Here is an 18,019-nt window from a genome sequence, read left to right as displayed (position 1 = left end):
GATTTTTGTCTTGGCCATTCTGACAGGTGTAAGATGGAATCAGAGTTGTTTGGTTTTGCATTTCTCTTATGGGTAAGAATGTTGAACATTTTCTCAAGTGTCTTTCAGCCATTTTAGATTCATCTGTTGAAAGTTCTATGTTTAGGTCTGTACCCCATTTTTTTATTGAATGAAAAAGCAATACTCAAATTAATATAGAAAAGCAAAAAACTCAGGACAGCCAAAACAATTCTGTACAATAAATGAACTTCTAGAGGTATCATTATCCCTAACTTCAAACTCTATTACAGAGCTATAGTACTGAAAACAGCCTGGTTCTGGCATAAGAACAGACAAGAGGACCAATGGAATTGAATCAAAGACCCGATATTAATCCATGCAACTAGGAACACCTGATTTTTGACAAAGAAGCAAAAAATATAAAATGAAAAAAAGAAAGCATATTCAACAAATGGTGCTGGCATAACTGGATATCAACATGTAGAAGAATAAAAATAGATCCATATTTATCACCATGCACAAAACTCAAGTCCAAATGCATCAAAGACCTCAACATAAAGCCAATCACACTGAACCTCATAGAAAAGAAAGTGTGAAGTACACTCGAATGCATTGGCACACAGGAGACCACTTCCTAAATATAACCCCAGTAGCACAGACACTAATAGCAACAATTAATAAATAGGACCTCCTGAAACTGAAAAGCTTCTATAAAGCAACGGACATGGTCAACAAGACAAAATGGCAACCTACAGAATGGGAAAAGATCTTCACCATTCCCACATCAGACAAAGGGCTGATCTTCAAAATATATAAAGAACTCAAGAAACTAAAGAAGAAATAATCCAATTAAAAAAAATGGGTACAGACCTAAACAGAACTCTCAACAGACGAATCTAAAATGGCTGCAGGCAATTTCTTAACTGAGATTTCCTCTATCCAGGTGACTTTAGTTTGAGTCATATTGACAAAAGTTAAGCAGCTCTCTCTCTCTCTCTCTCTCTCTCTCTCTCTCTCTCTCTCTCTCTCTCTCTCTCTCTTTCTCTCTCTCTCTTTCTCTCTCCTATTACTCCCTCCCTCTCTCCTACCCTCCCTCTCTCCCTCTCTTCCTCCTTTCACCCCACTCTTTTCCCACCTCCCACTTCACATTGGGACACAGTACATTCTCAGTTATGACATGTATAACAAGTGACTTGTCACCAGTAGTTGGTAGATAATAGGTAATATGTTTGAAAATTAATGATTCAGTATGCCACATTTTCTTAAGATAAATCTTAATGGAAAAAGAACATGTTTTGTTTCTCTTTTCTTCGTTGCAGTTGGATTGAACTCAAGGCTTCATACATGCAAGACATGTATGTGCTCTACCACTAATCAATACGCACAAAGTCAAGTGTTGAAATGAGTTAACCTGTTAAGAATTATGCACACCCTACAGCATATTTGTTCCTGATCCATGGCACTCATAGAGATGATGTCATTGCATGAACTTACTGTAGACACAGAGTAATTGTAACACCTTGTGGTAGGTATAGTTATGACTTATTTATTTACCACTGAGGAGGGCACTCTTGACATTCTGAGAATAGCAATTCTTTTGTGACATGAAATCATATGGTACATCAAAGGAGGTCTCTGGACCCTGATTACAAAATGCTAGTGGCATCTCCCAGTCACTGTGGCAACTAAAATGGCCCAAAAATTTCCAACACTCCCAAGAGTGACAGTCTGTCCTACTCAACAGTCGCTGGAGCAAACTTTCCAAAGAGTGCATCTGCTAACTCACCCCCAGCTGCTCACAGTTCTTCAACAGCTTCCATTATCTGCCAATCAAAGTCTTAGACTCAAGGTTCTAGAATCTTGAGCCTACCTGTCTCCTGACATTATTTCTCCTCATCTCTTCTAACTGTACTGTCTTCTACTATGTGAATTTACCTGAAATTCTAAATTCTTCATCTTCATCCACTTCCTTCATTTTTCTTTCTGCCACCTTGTCCCATTTCTTGCATGTCTTTCATGACTAGGAAGAAAACTATTATGTCCCCGCCTGACCTCATGAGGATTATTTGGGCATTCTGGAGATCATTATGTCCTCTGTGGTATTCTGAATAGTACTGTGTTGTTTACTTGTGTCTTCACTGTTTGGGGACAGTGAGGAGGTTATTTGTCATACTGGGTATACTTATCTAAATTATACTATGTGCCCTAAAAATGCTCAGTGCTTGACACACTGCTATAGGCATCTGTCTCTGTCACTGCGGCTTCTTCTGCCTTCAGGAAAATGATCTAAAAATCCTGCTAACCCCCTCTTATATGGCCTTACAGGAGAATCCAGGAGAGGGAGAGAAGCCAATCAGGATGCGAGAGATTCCCGGGATGCTGGGAATCAAGTCACTGAGAGAGAATAAGGGAACAAGACAACAAGCAAATAATTTTAGATCAATATGAAATGTTTATCACTCCTCTACTATCGTGGCTGAGAATGCCCTGACAGTCCATTTTTCAAGCAGAAACCTCGGTGTTCCAGCTGCACTATACTCCCCACCATGCCCACAGAAGCACATATTGAGCCCCTAAGCCCTAGTTCTGCATAATATAATCTTATTTGGAAATAAAGCTTTAAATAAGTTAAACAAGTTAATATTGGGTCGTTAAGGTGAGCCATAATTTCCACATAACACATCCTTATAAAAAGGAGAAAGCTGGACAGAGACACACAGGATAAAAAGACAAAAGAAGAATGCATGTGAGAGCAGGGAATGGAAACAGGGCGTCGACAGAAAAAGTGCCAGGAAACCATCAGAAGCCAAGAGAAGCTGGGCCTTTTGTGAGTGTCAGTGAGAGCATGGTTCTTACAATATCTTAATTTGGATGACTAGCACCCAGGACTGTGAAAGTTGTCTATAGACATCATTTGGTGGTACTTGGTTACAACTGCTCTGGGAAACTAATGCTTGTAAGGAAAGGTGTGACGGGCTTAGCTGCATATGTTTCTGTGCATCTTGTACCACACCAAAAACTTGACATGGCCACCATACAAATCCTTAGCTGACTCAGTAATGGGAACGCCTTCCTCCAGCCAACTGACCCAGCCGATAGAGAGAATGAACGTGTCCTACCTGGGTATAAAAAAGATTGATTTTTTCTGTGGCTTCCAGGAGCTCTTTTTCTGCCAGCTTGTATCCTCGCTCTGTCTGTTCTTGCAAGGACCTCAGTTCTTCTAGTTCAGACTGAAGAAGAGTGTTGCGCTGCTCAGCCAGAGACAGCTGTTCCTTCAGGTCCTTGTTCTGGTACATGCTGTCATCCAGTTGTTGTTGGAGCTCCTGCAAAAGAAAAAAACAAACAAACATGGTCCTGGGGCATGGATCTCTCTGAGTTTAACTGTTAGCAGGGGAAGCAGGGAGCAACTCCATACAGAGACAAGTTTCTAAGTTCTTGATCTCATGGATAAAAGGCTTTGCAATCACACCCCGAGAGGTACCTCCAGGACAGTTTACTGGAGTCAAAGAGAGGAAGTGTCTTGAGCATCAGGGCAGGAAGTTGTTGATCTTGGCAGGTGCCAGGAGGTAGGGGACAGAGAGGACGCCAGAAAGTTAAACTTTCTGCTTTAGAAATGAGACAGCAGCGGGAGTAGCAATTGTCCAAAGGGCTAAGCAGTGATGGGACTAAGGAGTCAGTTATTTCTCCTCTTTCCTTACCTTGTTCTTAGTTTCTGCCATATTTCTTTCAGCCTGTTGGCTAAGGCTGGACTTGAGGTTATAAAACACAATTTTCTTCAGAGCAGAAGAAAATTTACTTCCAAGGACAAGAAAATCCCTACTGTTGGCTTCAAGTAATGGTGCCCACACTATCATTTTGCACCAAGAAGAGGCTATGAATGGAACGGATGGGAACATGCCCCCAATTGTGTCTTAGAAGCAGATGGCTGCCCCAGACTCTGTCTATTCCTCTTCCTGCCTAATAACCCAACACAAAATGAGTTGTGTACCTGAGCATGCATGATTCTAACAGAGCGTCACCTGTTTTTAAGATAAACATCTTCCAGCCTTCTTGAAGAGTGAGATTTGTGGTTTTCTTCTTTACTGCCCAACAGACATGGTTTATGTTATGTTATATTATATTATGTTATGGTTTGAGAGTACCTTCATTTGACCCTGAAGTTGGCCCAAGGCTCTAGTTGTCTGTGACACCTGCCGGTTGGCAGCACAAAGCTGAATCTCCATCTCCTTAAGGTCGCCTTCCATCTTCTTCCTCATTTGAATGGCTTCAATTCTACCCAAAGCTTCAGAGTCCAGACCTGACTGTAGGGAAGTCAAGGCCTGCTGATGCTTCTCCCTGATTTCAGAGTAACATTTGGGAAGAACATGATACACTCAAATTAAATATTGCTACCTCTTATTTTCTTTTTTCTTATTTACTTTTTTATTTTTTTCACACTTCCTCCCCTCCTCTCATTCCCCTCCCACTCCCCCACTAGCTACCTCTTATTTTCAAGTTATGGAAAACATATTAAAATAAAAATATTTTCAGATATTAACAAAATTAGTCTAAAGAGTATCCATTTTATAAACAGAGGAAGCTTGGCCTTGAATTAATGAGTCTTTTGTCATTATAACAGTCAAAGTAAGGCTTTTCATAGAACCATAAATTTCATCATAGAACCATAAAGACACATGAACTATGTCAAGGTTCCCATGTTAGCTTTGCCTAAGACTCATTAAAGGATTGTTCTGTAGTTTTAAGTCAACATCACACAGCTAGAGTCATTTTGGAAGTGAAAATCTCAGTTGAGAAAATGCCCTCACCAAATTGACCTGTGGGTAAAAGTGTACGACATTATTATTATATTGACTGACAGAAGAGGGCAGAGCTTGCTGTCGGTGGTGCCATCCCTGGACTGGGGGTTCTGTGTGGTATAAGACAGCAGGTTGAGCAAGCCACGAGAAGAATGACCAAAAGTAGTGTTCCTCCATGGCTTCGACTCCAATCCGTGCTCCCAGTCCCTGTCGTGAGTTCTTGCTGAGGCTTCCCTCAGTGATGAAACTTACAAGTTGTACAGTGAAATGAATCCTTTCTCCCCAAGATTCTTTTGGTCATGGTGTTCTAGCACATCCTAACCAAGACAAGGATGATAAACTCTAAATTTCCTAGAGTGTCTATAGATGAAGAATGGATGTTCTTTTAGACAATCATAGTTGAAAAAAAAACAAGTCTGAATACAGTAGGAAAGAGCTACTGAGATCCAGCCATACTGTTCTAATGGTCTGAAGTCTTCAATAATAACATGAGTTTGATTTTTGTTTTGTTTGTTGTGTATGTGTGTGTGTGTGTGTGTTGCCTTCTCTCTCTAGGAGTTTGAAGGACAGTGACTAGTTGAGAAAACTCAATACTATATAGTATGTAAATACTTTAATATTCTCTTATAAGAACAAAAGCTGTGAGCAAAACCATAATTATAAAGTGCTACCAACTTGGTTAATATCCTAGTATTCAAGAATTGCAAAGAAGATCTTGAGAAAATCATGGGAATTTTTACTTGGCGATACTTGAAAATACTTGGGCACCATGGGACTAACTACGAATTTGTTAGTTGGGACTGCAGTGCAATGGGCCATTAATAGCCTCTCCCATATGATAAGGAATCAGACAGATTGTGTGAATCTCCAACCTCTTTTCCTTGCTTGTGCTATCAAAATGTAGGAAAACTTTGGTTTCTGGAACAACTTTGAGTAGTGATTTATTTTCCATTCTATCCGAGTTCAGACTCTGATTTCAGAAAAAAAAACAAAGCAAAACAAAATTTCTCCTCTTTTAGCTCCTCAGTATTTGGTGGTTGTTCATCAAGAAACTTTAACTGATATCAAAAACACAAGTCCTCTTAAACTCATTGCAACAGAGCCTTAGTCCTAGGCAGATAAGTAGAAGAAAGAATTCTTTTTTTTTCTTTTTTATCCTTATAGAAGCTATACAACAAACATCAAAAGTGTACTTGTCATGGGTCAGAATTAGATTGCACACTGAATTGCCATAGAGTGTGTCCTGACCTCTCACACTGACCAGAGGTGCACCCCTAACTGTTAGTAGGATTGTGGCTGGAGTTTGCTATTGGTTCACAGGTAGGGCCTCCACTTTTTATGACCACATTTTATTATGGGTAGAAGGGTCGCAAAAGAAGGTATAGAAAAATATGGAAAGTATCTTTTTTATTTTATAGTAACTATTACTTTACACTTACTTCTAACCTAGCATTAAAACCGGTCTTCTGTATTACATTTAGTGCCTATCCCCAGGCACTGTGCATTTGTCTCCCAGATTAGAATCCTATAAGCTTTCAGGCATATAAAGATAATGAAAATGTTATAAATCAAATTATGCTGCCTCCAAATGCTAAAGCCTTAGGCTCCAGAAACACAGTATTGTGCTTTCATGAAGATGGAACTTTAAAGACCTGTACATGCAAACGTCTCTAAAGAAGCAAGGAAGATAAAAATGAAGATCTTGGAAAAGGGCCTTAATCTAATAGCAGAGCTTTCCGAAGAAGAAGACAGCAGAAATAGATCCTCACAATAGAAAACTCACATAGAAATTGAGAGAGGGAGCAGCGATCTGACTTCAAGATGAAAACAGAGGCCTTAGGAAAACCTGTTGTCCACATGATGATCTCAGATCTACAGTTCCCAGGCTCTGAAAATGTGAATTTGTATTGTCTAAGCCATCCAGCCTGTGGGGTTTATTTATTTCTTTTGTTTGACAGCATCCCTTGCAAACTAGTAAGGGAACTGGCACACTCTGCAGCACTGACATTCTGAAAAGACTGCCCTGATTTCCAGTGAGGGAACTTCCTGCTTTTCCTCAGGTAGCTCTCTCTACCAGGAACACTGGAGTCTTCGTGGCCTGCCACCAATTGTCCATCTACAAATACATTCTGTTTCAGCAAACTGAATGTCTCGAATGCTAGCTTTCTTATAGCTATCTGAGAAACTTCATAAATGTTAAGTAAAGACGATGATAATGCCCTAAGTGATGACTGCAACACCATTTATATGGAATCAAAAATCTTTAAAATCAAAGCTTCCTCAAGCACATCTTTTTTCTTAATTTATTTATTTATTAAGGATTTCTGCCTCCTCCCCGCAACCGCCTCCCATTTCCTTCCCCCTCCCCCGATCAAGTCACCCTCCCTCATCTGCTCTAAGAGCAATCAGGGTTCCCTGACCTGTGGGAAGCCCAAGGACCGCCCACCTCTATCCAGGTCTCCTAAGGTGAGCATCCAAACTGCCTAGGCTCCCCCAAAGCCAGTACGTGCAGTAGGATCAAAAACCCACTGCGATTGTTCTTGAGTTCTCAGTATTCCTCATTGTCCTCTATGTTCAGCGAGGCCGGATTTATCCCATGCTTTTTCAGACCCAGGCCAGCTGGCCTTGGTGAGTTCCCGATAGAACATCCCCATTGTCTCAGTGTGTGGGTGTGCCCCTCACGGTCCTGAGTTCCTTGCTCGTGCTCCCTCTCCTTCTGCTCCTGATTTGGACCTTGAGATTTCTGTCCCGTGCTCCTCTGTCTCTGTCTCCTTTCATTGCCTGATGAAGGTTAATATTCATGAGGATGCCTATGTGTTTGTCTTTGGGTTCACCTTCTTACTTAGCTTCTCTAGGAACATGCATTATAAGCCCAATGTCGTTATTTGCAGATGATATGATAGTTTACATAAGTGACCCCAAAAATTCTACCAAAGAACTCCTACAGCTGATAAACACCTTTAGTAATGTGGCAGGATACAAGATCAACTCCAAAAAATCAGTTGCCTTCCTTTACACTAAGGATAAGGAAGCAGAGAGGGAAATCAGAGAAGCATCACCTTTCACGATAGCCACAAATAGCATAAAATATCTAGGGGTAACCCTGACCAAGGAAGTGAAAGACCTATTCGACAAGAACTATAAGTCTTTGAAGAAAGAAATTGAAGAAGACACCAGAAAATGGAAGGACCTCCCTTGCTCTTGGATTGGGAGGATCAACATAGTAAAAATGGCAATTCTACCAAAAGCAATCTATAGATTCAATGCAATCCCCATAAAAATCCCATCAAAATTCTTCACAGATCTGGAGAAGACAATAATCAACTTTATATGGAGGAACAAAAAACCCAGGATAGCCAGAACAATCTTATACAATAAAGGATTGTCTGGAGGCATTACCATCCCTGACTTCAAACTCTATTATAGAGCTACAGTATTGAAAACAGCCTGGTATTGGCATAAAAACAGAGAAGTCCACCAATGGAATCAAGCACATCTTTTAAAGGAAAACGAAACACTGAAGGCTGCTCAGATGGCCCAGTGGTTTGCCAGCATTTGTTTCTCTTGCAGAGCACCCAAGTTTGGTTCCCAGAACCCAACATCAGGAAACATCCTCCAGCTCCAAACGATCCAATACCCTCCTCTGGCAATAGTAATATTAATAATAATAACAATGAGGAAGAAGAGGAGGAGAAGGTGGTGGTGGTCATGAATATAAGAAGGAGTTTGGGGTAAATTGAAAGAATTGGAAGGGAGAGGGGATAGATGTTATGTGAATCCAGCACTCATATGAAATTCTTGAAGGAATTTTTAATTAAAAATGAATAAAAAGTAGTATCTTTGAAGAAAACCAGTGCTTTTAATATCTTGGCTATTGCTTCGGTGTTCAGATTATCATAGATTTCTTACAAGTTATCTATTCTGATAATGTTACCAAGCAAATGGAACGTTTTTTAAAAGTGAGTTATCTCAACTTTATATGGAAAAACAAAAAACCCAGGATAGCCAAAACAGTTTTATACAATAAAGGATTGTCTGGAGGCATTACCATCCCTGACTACAAACTCTGTTACAGAGCTACAGTATTGAAAACAGCTTTGTATTGGCATAAAAACAGAGAAGTCGACCAATGGAATTGAATAGAAGGCCCTGACTTTAACCCAAAAACATATGAACACCTGATTTTCGATGAAGGAGCTAAAAGTATTCAGTGGAAAAAAGAGAGCATCTACAACAAATTGTGCTGGCATAACTGGATGTCAATCTGTAGAAGAATGAAAATAGACCCATATCTATCACCATGCACAAAACTCAAGTCCAAATGGATCAAAGACCTCAATATCAGTCTGAACACACTGAACCTGATAGAAGAGAAAGTGGGAAATACCCTACAACATATGGGCACAGGAGATCGCTTCCTATGTATAACCCCAGCAGCACAGACATTAAGGACCTCATTGAATAAATGGGACCTCCTGAGACTAAGAAGCTTTTGTAAAGCAAAGGACACTGTCACTAAGACAAAAAGGCAACCCACTGACTGGGAGAAGATCTTCACCAACCTGGCAACTGACAAAGGTCTGATCTCCAAAATATATAAAGAACTCAAGAAACTAGACCGTAAAAGGCTAATCAACCCAATTATAAAATGGGGCATTTAGCTGAATAGATAACTCTCAATAGAAGAAGTTTAAATGGCCAAAAGACACTTAAGGTCATGTTCAACTTCCTTAGCAATCAGGGAAATGCAAATCAAGACAACTTTAAGATACCATCTTTCATTTGTCAGAATGGCTAAAATAAAAAACACCAAGGATAGCCTTTGCTGGAGAGGTTGTAGAGAAAGGGGTACACTCATCCATTGCTGGTGGAAATGCAAACTTGTGCAATCACTTTGGAAAGCAGTGTGGTGGTTTCTCAGGAAATTCGGGATCAACCTACCCCTGGATCCAGCAATACCACTCTTGGGAATATACCCAAGAGAGGCCTTATCATACAACAAAAGTATATGCTCTACTATGTTCATAGCAGCATTTTTTGTAAGAGCCAGAACCTGGAAACAACCTAGATGCCCTTCAATAGAAGAATGGATGAAGAAAATATGGAATATATACATATTAGAGTACTACTCAGCAGTAAAAAACAAGGACTTCTTGAATTTTGCATACAAATGGATGGAAATAGAAAACACTATCCTGAGTGAGGTAAGCCAGACCCAAAAAGAACATGGGATGTACTCACTCATATTTGGTTTCTAGCCATAAATAAAGGACATTGAGCCTATAATTAGAGATCCTAGAGAAGCTAAATAAGGAGAACCCAAAGAAAAACATATAGGCATCCTCCTGATTATTAACCTTCATTAGGCGATGAAAGGAGACTTAGAGAGAGACCCACATTGGAGCACCGCACAGAAATCTCAAGGTCCAAATCAGGAGCAGAAGGAGAGAGAGCACAAGCAAGGAACTCAGGACCGCGAGGGATGCACCCACACACTGAGACAATGGGGATGTTCTATTGGGAACTAACCAAGGCCAGCTGGCCTGGGTCTGAAAAACCCTGGGATAAAACCGGACTCGCTGAACATAGTGGACAATGAGGACTACTGAGAACCCAAGAACAATGGCAATGGGTTTTTGATCCTACTGCACATACTGGCTTTGTGGGAGCCTAGGCAGTTTGGATGCTCACCTTACTAGATCTGGATGGAGGTGGGTGGTCCTTGGACTTCCCACAGGGCAGGGAACCCTGATTGCTCTTTGAGCTGACGAGGGAGGGGGACTTTATTGGGGGAGGAGGAGGGAAATGGGAGGCAGTGGCGGGGAAGAGTCAGAAATCTTTAATAAATAAATAAATAAAATAAAAATAAAAGTGAGTTATCTCTACCTTAAAAACTAGACAGAAATGATCTAAACCATCTCTGAGCATAGAAGTCCCAGCTACTCCAACAGTGCACAGAGAATCTGCCAACACTGAGAACTCACATGGTTAGGAGGTATATATCTCTCATGCCAGCTGCTTGGACTTTTCCTCACCAATGGGGTCTCTCCTGGGCTCACTCGCCATTCCTCACCAGACTGACAGAATGCTCAGCAGAGGAGAATACATGGAGAGCGTTCCACAAGTGCTAAGCTATAAAAGCTTGACCTCTGCTGCCTCTTGGCCCCTTCAACTTTCCAGGAACTGCACTAATAGACAACTTCAGTTTCTGTGGCAATGCACATGGTTTATATGAACACAGAGTCTTCAACCTCATCCTGCCCTCAGGTGATATTTCTATGATGAGGTCTATAATTTACCTCATCATTTTTGATGGCTTGGACTTTCTCGCCCGTATATATTTTTCCCTGAAATTCTACTCAATTTCCTCCTAGCCCTAGACTCAGATTGAACCATCAGATTAGAGCAAAGCATTTGCTACAATCTGCGCTCACACAGAGCACAGAGGGTCTGGGACAGTGTGTGCGATGTTTGTTGAGATGCTGGTATGTCCTTTCTGGATGCACCAATTACAGACACTGTGAGTCATCAGCTAAAGCTTACACTGAGCTTGCGCCGGAGCCTCAGCCGCCCCTCCCTTTCCAGCCCATCGCAGCTCATGTTCCCTTCAGCTTTCTCCTCTTAACCTTAGCTGTTTGGATCTCTAACTTCCTTTGCACTGATGATTATAATTGGGGAACTGTTCTCCGACATTTTCCTCATCGCGTTTATTTATAGCTGAGGTTTGACATTATCTGAGATCAAGCTTTTTTTTTAACTACAAAAGGAGATGCTCATTTTTATTCTTTGTGTACAGAAATAGTGCAAATATTAGGGTTTTATATGTTTGCCCTTTATCAATGAATTATATTAGATGCTAGTAAGTACACCAGATTTCTTCACCAGAGCCAGCTCCATGAAAATACTTGTGAATGAGGGCTGAGTTAACTCAGAGCACAGAAGGATAAGCTTGGCTTGGAATCCTCACTAAATATTGACCATCTGGAAGTTTGGATAGAAAACAATCTATGGGAAAAAGCCTAGTTAAACAGAATGTGTTAACATGGCATTGGCTTGTTTTGTTTGTTTAACAAAAACATTGAGAACAAGTTGCCAGTTGAACCTCAGTCTACTATATGATCTTTTTTGCAGACTTAGGGCTTTGGTTAAGGCCCAGTTCTCAACCTGTGAGTCAAGACCCCTTGGGGGATTGAACAACCCTTTCACAGGGGTCAGCTAAGACATCAGAAAACACATATACTTACATTATGATTCATAACAGTAGCAAAATTAGTTATGAAGTAGCAACAATAGTTTTATGGTTGGGGATCACTACACATGAGGAACTGTGTTAATAAGTGGCAGCCTTGGGAAGGCTGAGAACCACTGGTTAAGGGAACAGCAAACAGCCAGAGAGGTAACTTAGTCATCCCTACCTCTAAATGCCAGGATCAGCTTCCTGATCACCCTCACTACCTTCTGTGGCCCATAGGTCTCCTTTGTCCCTTCCCTGAGAATCTAAGCAATTAAGTGTCTATAGTCGCCAGCTTGTTACAAGGAAGTAAAGAAAGAGTCCAGAGACTGGAATCCTGTTTCACACAGTAGCCCGGCAGGTCAACCCCCACTGTTTCAACAGTCTTGTTCCTGGCTGTGCTTTCTTACAGGGGACAGGCAGGGGCTAAGGAATCCTTCTCTCTGATCTAACCTTAGCTTCTACATGACACCAAATGTCTTCCTGACTACCCCTGAATGGGACTCCGTAGAAGAAGCAGACTCTCACACACACACCCAATGCAGCCCTCCCCACGCTGAAGAGCAGAAAACCACAAGAGTATGATCTGTATAGGGAGTATTTGTGTGTAGAAGTGGTCTTCTATAACAGTGATGCACTTAATGGGAAATCCTAGAGTTGAGTCAGACCAAGCATCTTTGGCCATGTTCTGACAGGGCTCATGAAGGCAGCCCCACAGGGAGTCTGCTCATTTTGGGACTCTGACATTCATGGCTGTTGTTCAACAGCATAATCATGAGTACCTCAACTTCTCTGTTTCTTCCTCTTTCTCCAACAACTTTCTTTCCAGCTCTGCCTTAGCTTCTGAGAGTTCAAGCTGGAAATGGAGGATCTTGCTTTCATTGCGCTCCAGGGCTCCCTATAACAAAAAGCACCCAATGAAGTTTCTTTTTGAACAAAAATTATATTTTCTTCCCTCAATGCCTGTGTCATGAATGCAGTTTTTCTAGAGTTGCTGGCTGAGATCTAGGTTCAAGGCAGGACCCTGAAGCTAGACTAGGACAAGTGACTGCTTTTATTCACATCTAGCTTTGAGATCCTTTGTTCCTTGAATAGTAGCCTAAGGCTAGACCGAGATACAGCTCAATCTTAGAGCTCTTGCCTGGCTTGGATGAAGGCCTGTGTTCAATTCTCAATACCAATAAAGAAAAAGTATATATGTAGCTCAATAACTAAAATTCTAAAGCATTTTAAATAGAAAATCTCAATCTAGTCTATCACTGTATTTAATATTTAATTTCCAACTCATTCCACCTTTGGGGTGAGTCAATAAAATCAAGACTATATGGAAGGTGCTAACATTTATTGGAGTCTTTATTTTGGGCATTTAGGAAGTACTTAGCACGTAATACTCTCAAGGTGAGCCACTTGATTTATCACTACTACAAAGTGGGGATTTAATGGGTAGGATATTTCCTGGGACTGGGTGTTCATATAATATTTCCAGGGATTCTCTTATAGGATCATTCAATTTTAAAAGTAAAAATTTGGTAAAGAGTAAATAAAATATTTAAAGCCTTTTCTAAGGAGAAACTATGTGTAAAAAAATTACAAACAAGCAAATGGCAAAATACTTGAAGAGTATGAATAATTTAACAGCATGCATGTGCCATACAAGTTGGCCAGCTAACTCTGGACAGTCCTGAGAGCTGGGATAACTCCTTATGTTCTCTGAGGAGAGTTTTTAATCTACAGAAAAGAGCAAAACCATGTAGGAAAACAACGAGAACAACAAAACTAAGTTGCCGTGAATTTTAAGAAGGCCTCCTTAGTTTTTGGCTCAATCCTGACAGGCATAAATCAAAAGCAAATGTTCAGATAGCAATCTCCTCAGGGAATGGTAGCTTCTTTGAGGAAAAACTCACCCTCTAGAATATACTGAGAAAGGGAATCTTTAGAGATGACCTGAAATCATTTCAGTCTTATGGATTCAGGGATCTGATTAAATTTTTCATAAAGCCATACCCCCAAAAAGGAATAACCCCAAGTTACAAACACACGTGTGCAAAGTGATAAAGCATTTGTGAGGCAGAATTTGCAACTCAGTGTATGCTGCCATCTTGTGGTGGGATGTGGTATGGCATTCGTGCACTTTGATGTACTTGCTAGTTCACTTAAGAGACTACTATCCCGCTATGTTCAGCTAGTCCGGATTTATCCCATGTTTGTTCAGACCCAGGCCAGCTGGCCTTGGTGAGTTCCCGACAGAACATCCCCATTGTCTCAGTGTGTGGGTGCACCCCTCGCGGTCCTGAGTTCCTTGCTCGTGCTCCCTCTCCTTCTGCTCCTGATTTGGACCTTGAGATTTCTGTCCAGTGCTCCAATGTGGGTCTCTGTCTTTGTCTCTTTTCATCGCCTGATGAAGGTTAATATAGTGGACAATGAGGAATACCGAGAACTCAAGAATAATCGCAGTGGGGTTTTGATCCTACTGCACGTACTGGCTTTGGGCAAGCCTAGGCAGTTTGGATGCTCACCTTACTAGACCTGGGTAAAGGTGGGCGGTCCTTGGGCTTTCCACAGGTCAAGGAACCCTGATTGCTCTTCGAGCAGATGAGGGAGGGGGACTTGATCGGGGGAGGGGGAGGGAAATGGGAGGCGGTGGCGGGGAGGAGGTAGAAATCCTTAATAAATAAATAAATTTATTAAAAAAAAGAGAAACTACTATCCCAATATATGATACGATATATGAACTAAAGCTGCCCCTAAAATCATATTTTATTGCTAAAATGTTTAAATATACAATAAAATTTACTTCTTTTATTGGATATGGTGATTTTAGAAAGTACCCAGCTAGAGTGGTCAGAGATCCAAAGATGAGTAAATTAATCAAAATTCATCAACTTTGCACCAACAAGCCTTCCTAAGGGGTACTCTACCAGTTGATGAGATTTTTCAATAATATGTATGCAGGAAAGAGCAGTGACTGAAATAGAAGCACTTCAGAGTGAGGGGCACGTCTATATTGCCAGTTTCCTACAGAGCTGCAGGGGAGAGGCAGTGCCCACAGCCAGTGCTTGGACAGAGAAGGGTTTGCAGCATCAATCTCCTACTGGCGCACTTCCCAGGAGGCTCTGTCCAGTGCTCTACAACATCTTTCTAAACCCACTTCCTCTGCTGGAAGGGTGTGTGTACTCCAGCGTGTCCAGACAGATGTTCAGGAGCTGCTTCAAGGTGAAACTCAGCTGGGAGCAGAGTCGCTGTCGAGCTAATGGCTAATCAACCACCTGGAGACACTGGAAGGGTAACTTCCTCTTCGGGACATTATCTTCTTCGGCATTTTCGCAGGGGTCCTGTTAACTTATTCCAGGTCCACATCCAGTGATGAAGCAGGAGTTTTTTCCAGAACACCTAAAACACCCCCATCAAATACTGCACACCTTTCCAGCGTGAGTGTCTGAGAATTTCACTGGGAATTTCTTCTCACCAACAGAGTTGGGGATGGGTAGTTAACAGACTGTTTTCAAGGGGAATATATACAAATCTATGTATACCTTTAACTTTGGGTAACTATTAACTGAGTTCCCTATGGGCCAGCAGCGTTCCAGCAAGTGCATCTCCATGGAGACACCCCAGGAAGCCCCAAAGGAACTAGTTTAAGTGCAGATTCTAATTCGATAATGCTGGGAACAGGATGGATATCCTGAAAGTGCAACAAAATTCCCGATATCCGTGCATATGGTCTGCAAGGATCTAGGCTTGGGATAAAGTAAGTAAACACATCATGGTTGTTTTTAGTAAGATCGGGGAACTTGCACTTACTAGTAACTACCTTGTTCCCTGAGCCTCAGTTTCCTCCGTAAAATGGAGACAAGAGTTTGCTGGGGTGTCAAAGCATCTGCCACGGCACATAGCATATAGCAAACACCTGCATAAGTGCCTCGGTGTGGTGACTGTTGTTTCTAATGGTAGCAGACATGATTTGCCCTCTAAGAACATCTCCCTCCCTGGTGATCTACCTCTGTCTCTTCCAGGGTCATTTGGGCTTCATTCTTCTCTTGTTCAATCAATTTCTTGGCCTTTTCCACTTCAGCTAAATTCTTGATCCCTTCTCTCACCTGGTTTGTGAGACTGAAAATCTGTTCTGAAAGAAGGAAGATCAGGTATGTTAGTGGAAAAATAAAGCTTTTACCAGGACCATGTTGCTCTCAGCAACTTCATAACTTCATAGAAAAGCTAACCCTTTACCCACAGAGAAACTTATTTGGAATTAGCGGAGGAAAGGAATCCCTTCTTCCATGTATTACTTTGACATCTGCCAGAAACTGATCTCAGCAATTAGAGAGATGGAACTTCTTGGGGTGCATCGGACAGCCTGTGTAACTTCACCCGGCAGTTCTGCTGACTGGAGCCATGGTAGATTCCATCTGGAGATCATCAAGAATCCCTCATTCCACTTCAGAGGACAAGTTTTAATGTAAACACCATTGTTTGCCATTGTGCCAGGTACCACTCAACACTGGGACAGAAATCTTAAGCATAAGCCAGGTTATCATCTGCTAGCTGTCAAAGAATGACCCTAGATGGGATAGAAAAGCAGGGGGACTCTGGAAAGACAATGCCTCTCACTCAAGTATGTGACCATTCTGGCTAGCCTTTCATGAACACAAAGCCTTTGACAGAGTGAGGCCAGAAGTGAGTGGCATGACACTCTATTGCTGTGGAGTGTCTGACACTTCCTGAAGGAGGCTCTAGTGCTGGACAGCCGAGAAACTTTGGGGAATTACCTAGCACAGGGAAAAAGAAAACTCAACAGCTCACCCATTCCTTTGGTTCTCAAGTCCTGGTATAAGGTAAAAATAGGTCAACCTCAGTGACAGATGTGTGATATATCCCTATGAGTTGTTATTGAAGAGACCCTAGTGCCCCCCACAAAATACAAACTATTGACATATGCCTTGGTTAACTACTGTAACTGAATGGTAAGACCGTATTTCTAAAGACACTACATACTTTGGTAGCAGGAACTAGAGAAAACAAGCTAGAACTGAGCAGGAGGAAGCTTCCAGAAGGTACTTTATAGACTGCTGGGGGAAAATTATATCAAGTTCTCACTGTGGATCCTGTGTGATACAATACTGACTCGCCAGGCGAGAAACACAAGTACAACAGAGTCATGACTGTTATGGGGGTAACCGGCCATTTTCTGGTTTATTTAAGGCCCACTCCACAATACGAAATTCATACCTGATACTATAAACCTGGACAAATGTCCGCTGCTGGGGAAATTACAGGCCCCAGTGAGGAACCGTTACTTCTGCTCTGCTGAAAGGACATACTGTCAAACTGCCTTATTGATATTTATGTTTAAACTCGCAGAGTAGGGCTGCTCACAGCCTTGGCCAGGGCAGCCTCTCTTTGCAGCAGACAGTGGTTAGTATAGACATCAACTACTCTAAATGCTGGAGGAAGTGACTTTTGAGGGCTCTGCCCTCCACTAGATAACTATATTATCACCTCCAAGTCTCAGGAGATATAACAAAAGAGGGTACAGAAACAAGATAGCAGCCTGAGGATGGGCGGGGCTGTAAATACTGTCTCTTGGAACCACTAGAAATCAAAACCACAGTAGCCGTGATTACAGGTCATGCACAAGACCGGGCCCATCATGGATGGGGGAGGGGTTGAGGAGGCCCCACCCTTCTCTAGCCATCTGTAGGCAGGTAATGGCTACTAGGAGACCAGGAATCATTTTCCTCAGTGATATACCCATTGGTTTTGTGCCCAGGGTTCAGTAGACATTCAATCCATGCTCATGCAAGCTTCACTAATTAATTAAGCTCGGTGGATTAACAACAACAAAGACAGGAATGTGTAAGGGGCAAACTTATTGTAGAAAAGAGAGGGCTCAACATAAAGGGATAGATAAGAAAAGGGATAATGGTGGATGTATATGGTTAAAATATATAATATACATGCATGAAATTATGAAAGAGTAATACTTTAAAAAGGA

General features: G+C 41.6%; 1 protein-coding gene across 1 annotated transcript in view; it reads right to left on the bottom strand.

Annotated features, from left to right (window-relative positions):
- The window catches only part of Myh15 (myosin heavy chain 15), a 128,413-nt gene that overhangs the window by 24,204 nt on the left and 86,190 nt on the right, over nucleotides 1-18,019 (bottom strand). The window contains exons 32-35 of the mRNA XM_075945110.1: nucleotides 16,026-16,150; nucleotides 12,810-12,925; nucleotides 4,143-4,335; nucleotides 3,120-3,323 (exon numbers count right to left, since the gene is read on the bottom strand). Coding sequence (XP_075801225.1) covers nucleotides 3,120-3,323; nucleotides 4,143-4,335; nucleotides 12,810-12,925; nucleotides 16,026-16,150 — 638 coding nt within the window. The remainder of the gene's footprint in view (nucleotides 1-3,119; nucleotides 3,324-4,142; nucleotides 4,336-12,809; nucleotides 12,926-16,025; nucleotides 16,151-18,019) is intronic.

Source organism: Microtus pennsylvanicus, chromosome 1 (genome assembly GCF_037038515.1).
Source record: "Microtus pennsylvanicus isolate mMicPen1 chromosome 1, mMicPen1.hap1, whole genome shotgun sequence".
In the NCBI taxonomy this organism is placed as follows: Eukaryota; Metazoa; Chordata; class Mammalia; order Rodentia; family Cricetidae; genus Microtus; species Microtus pennsylvanicus.
This window is presented reverse-complemented; position numbering and strand designations above follow the sequence as displayed.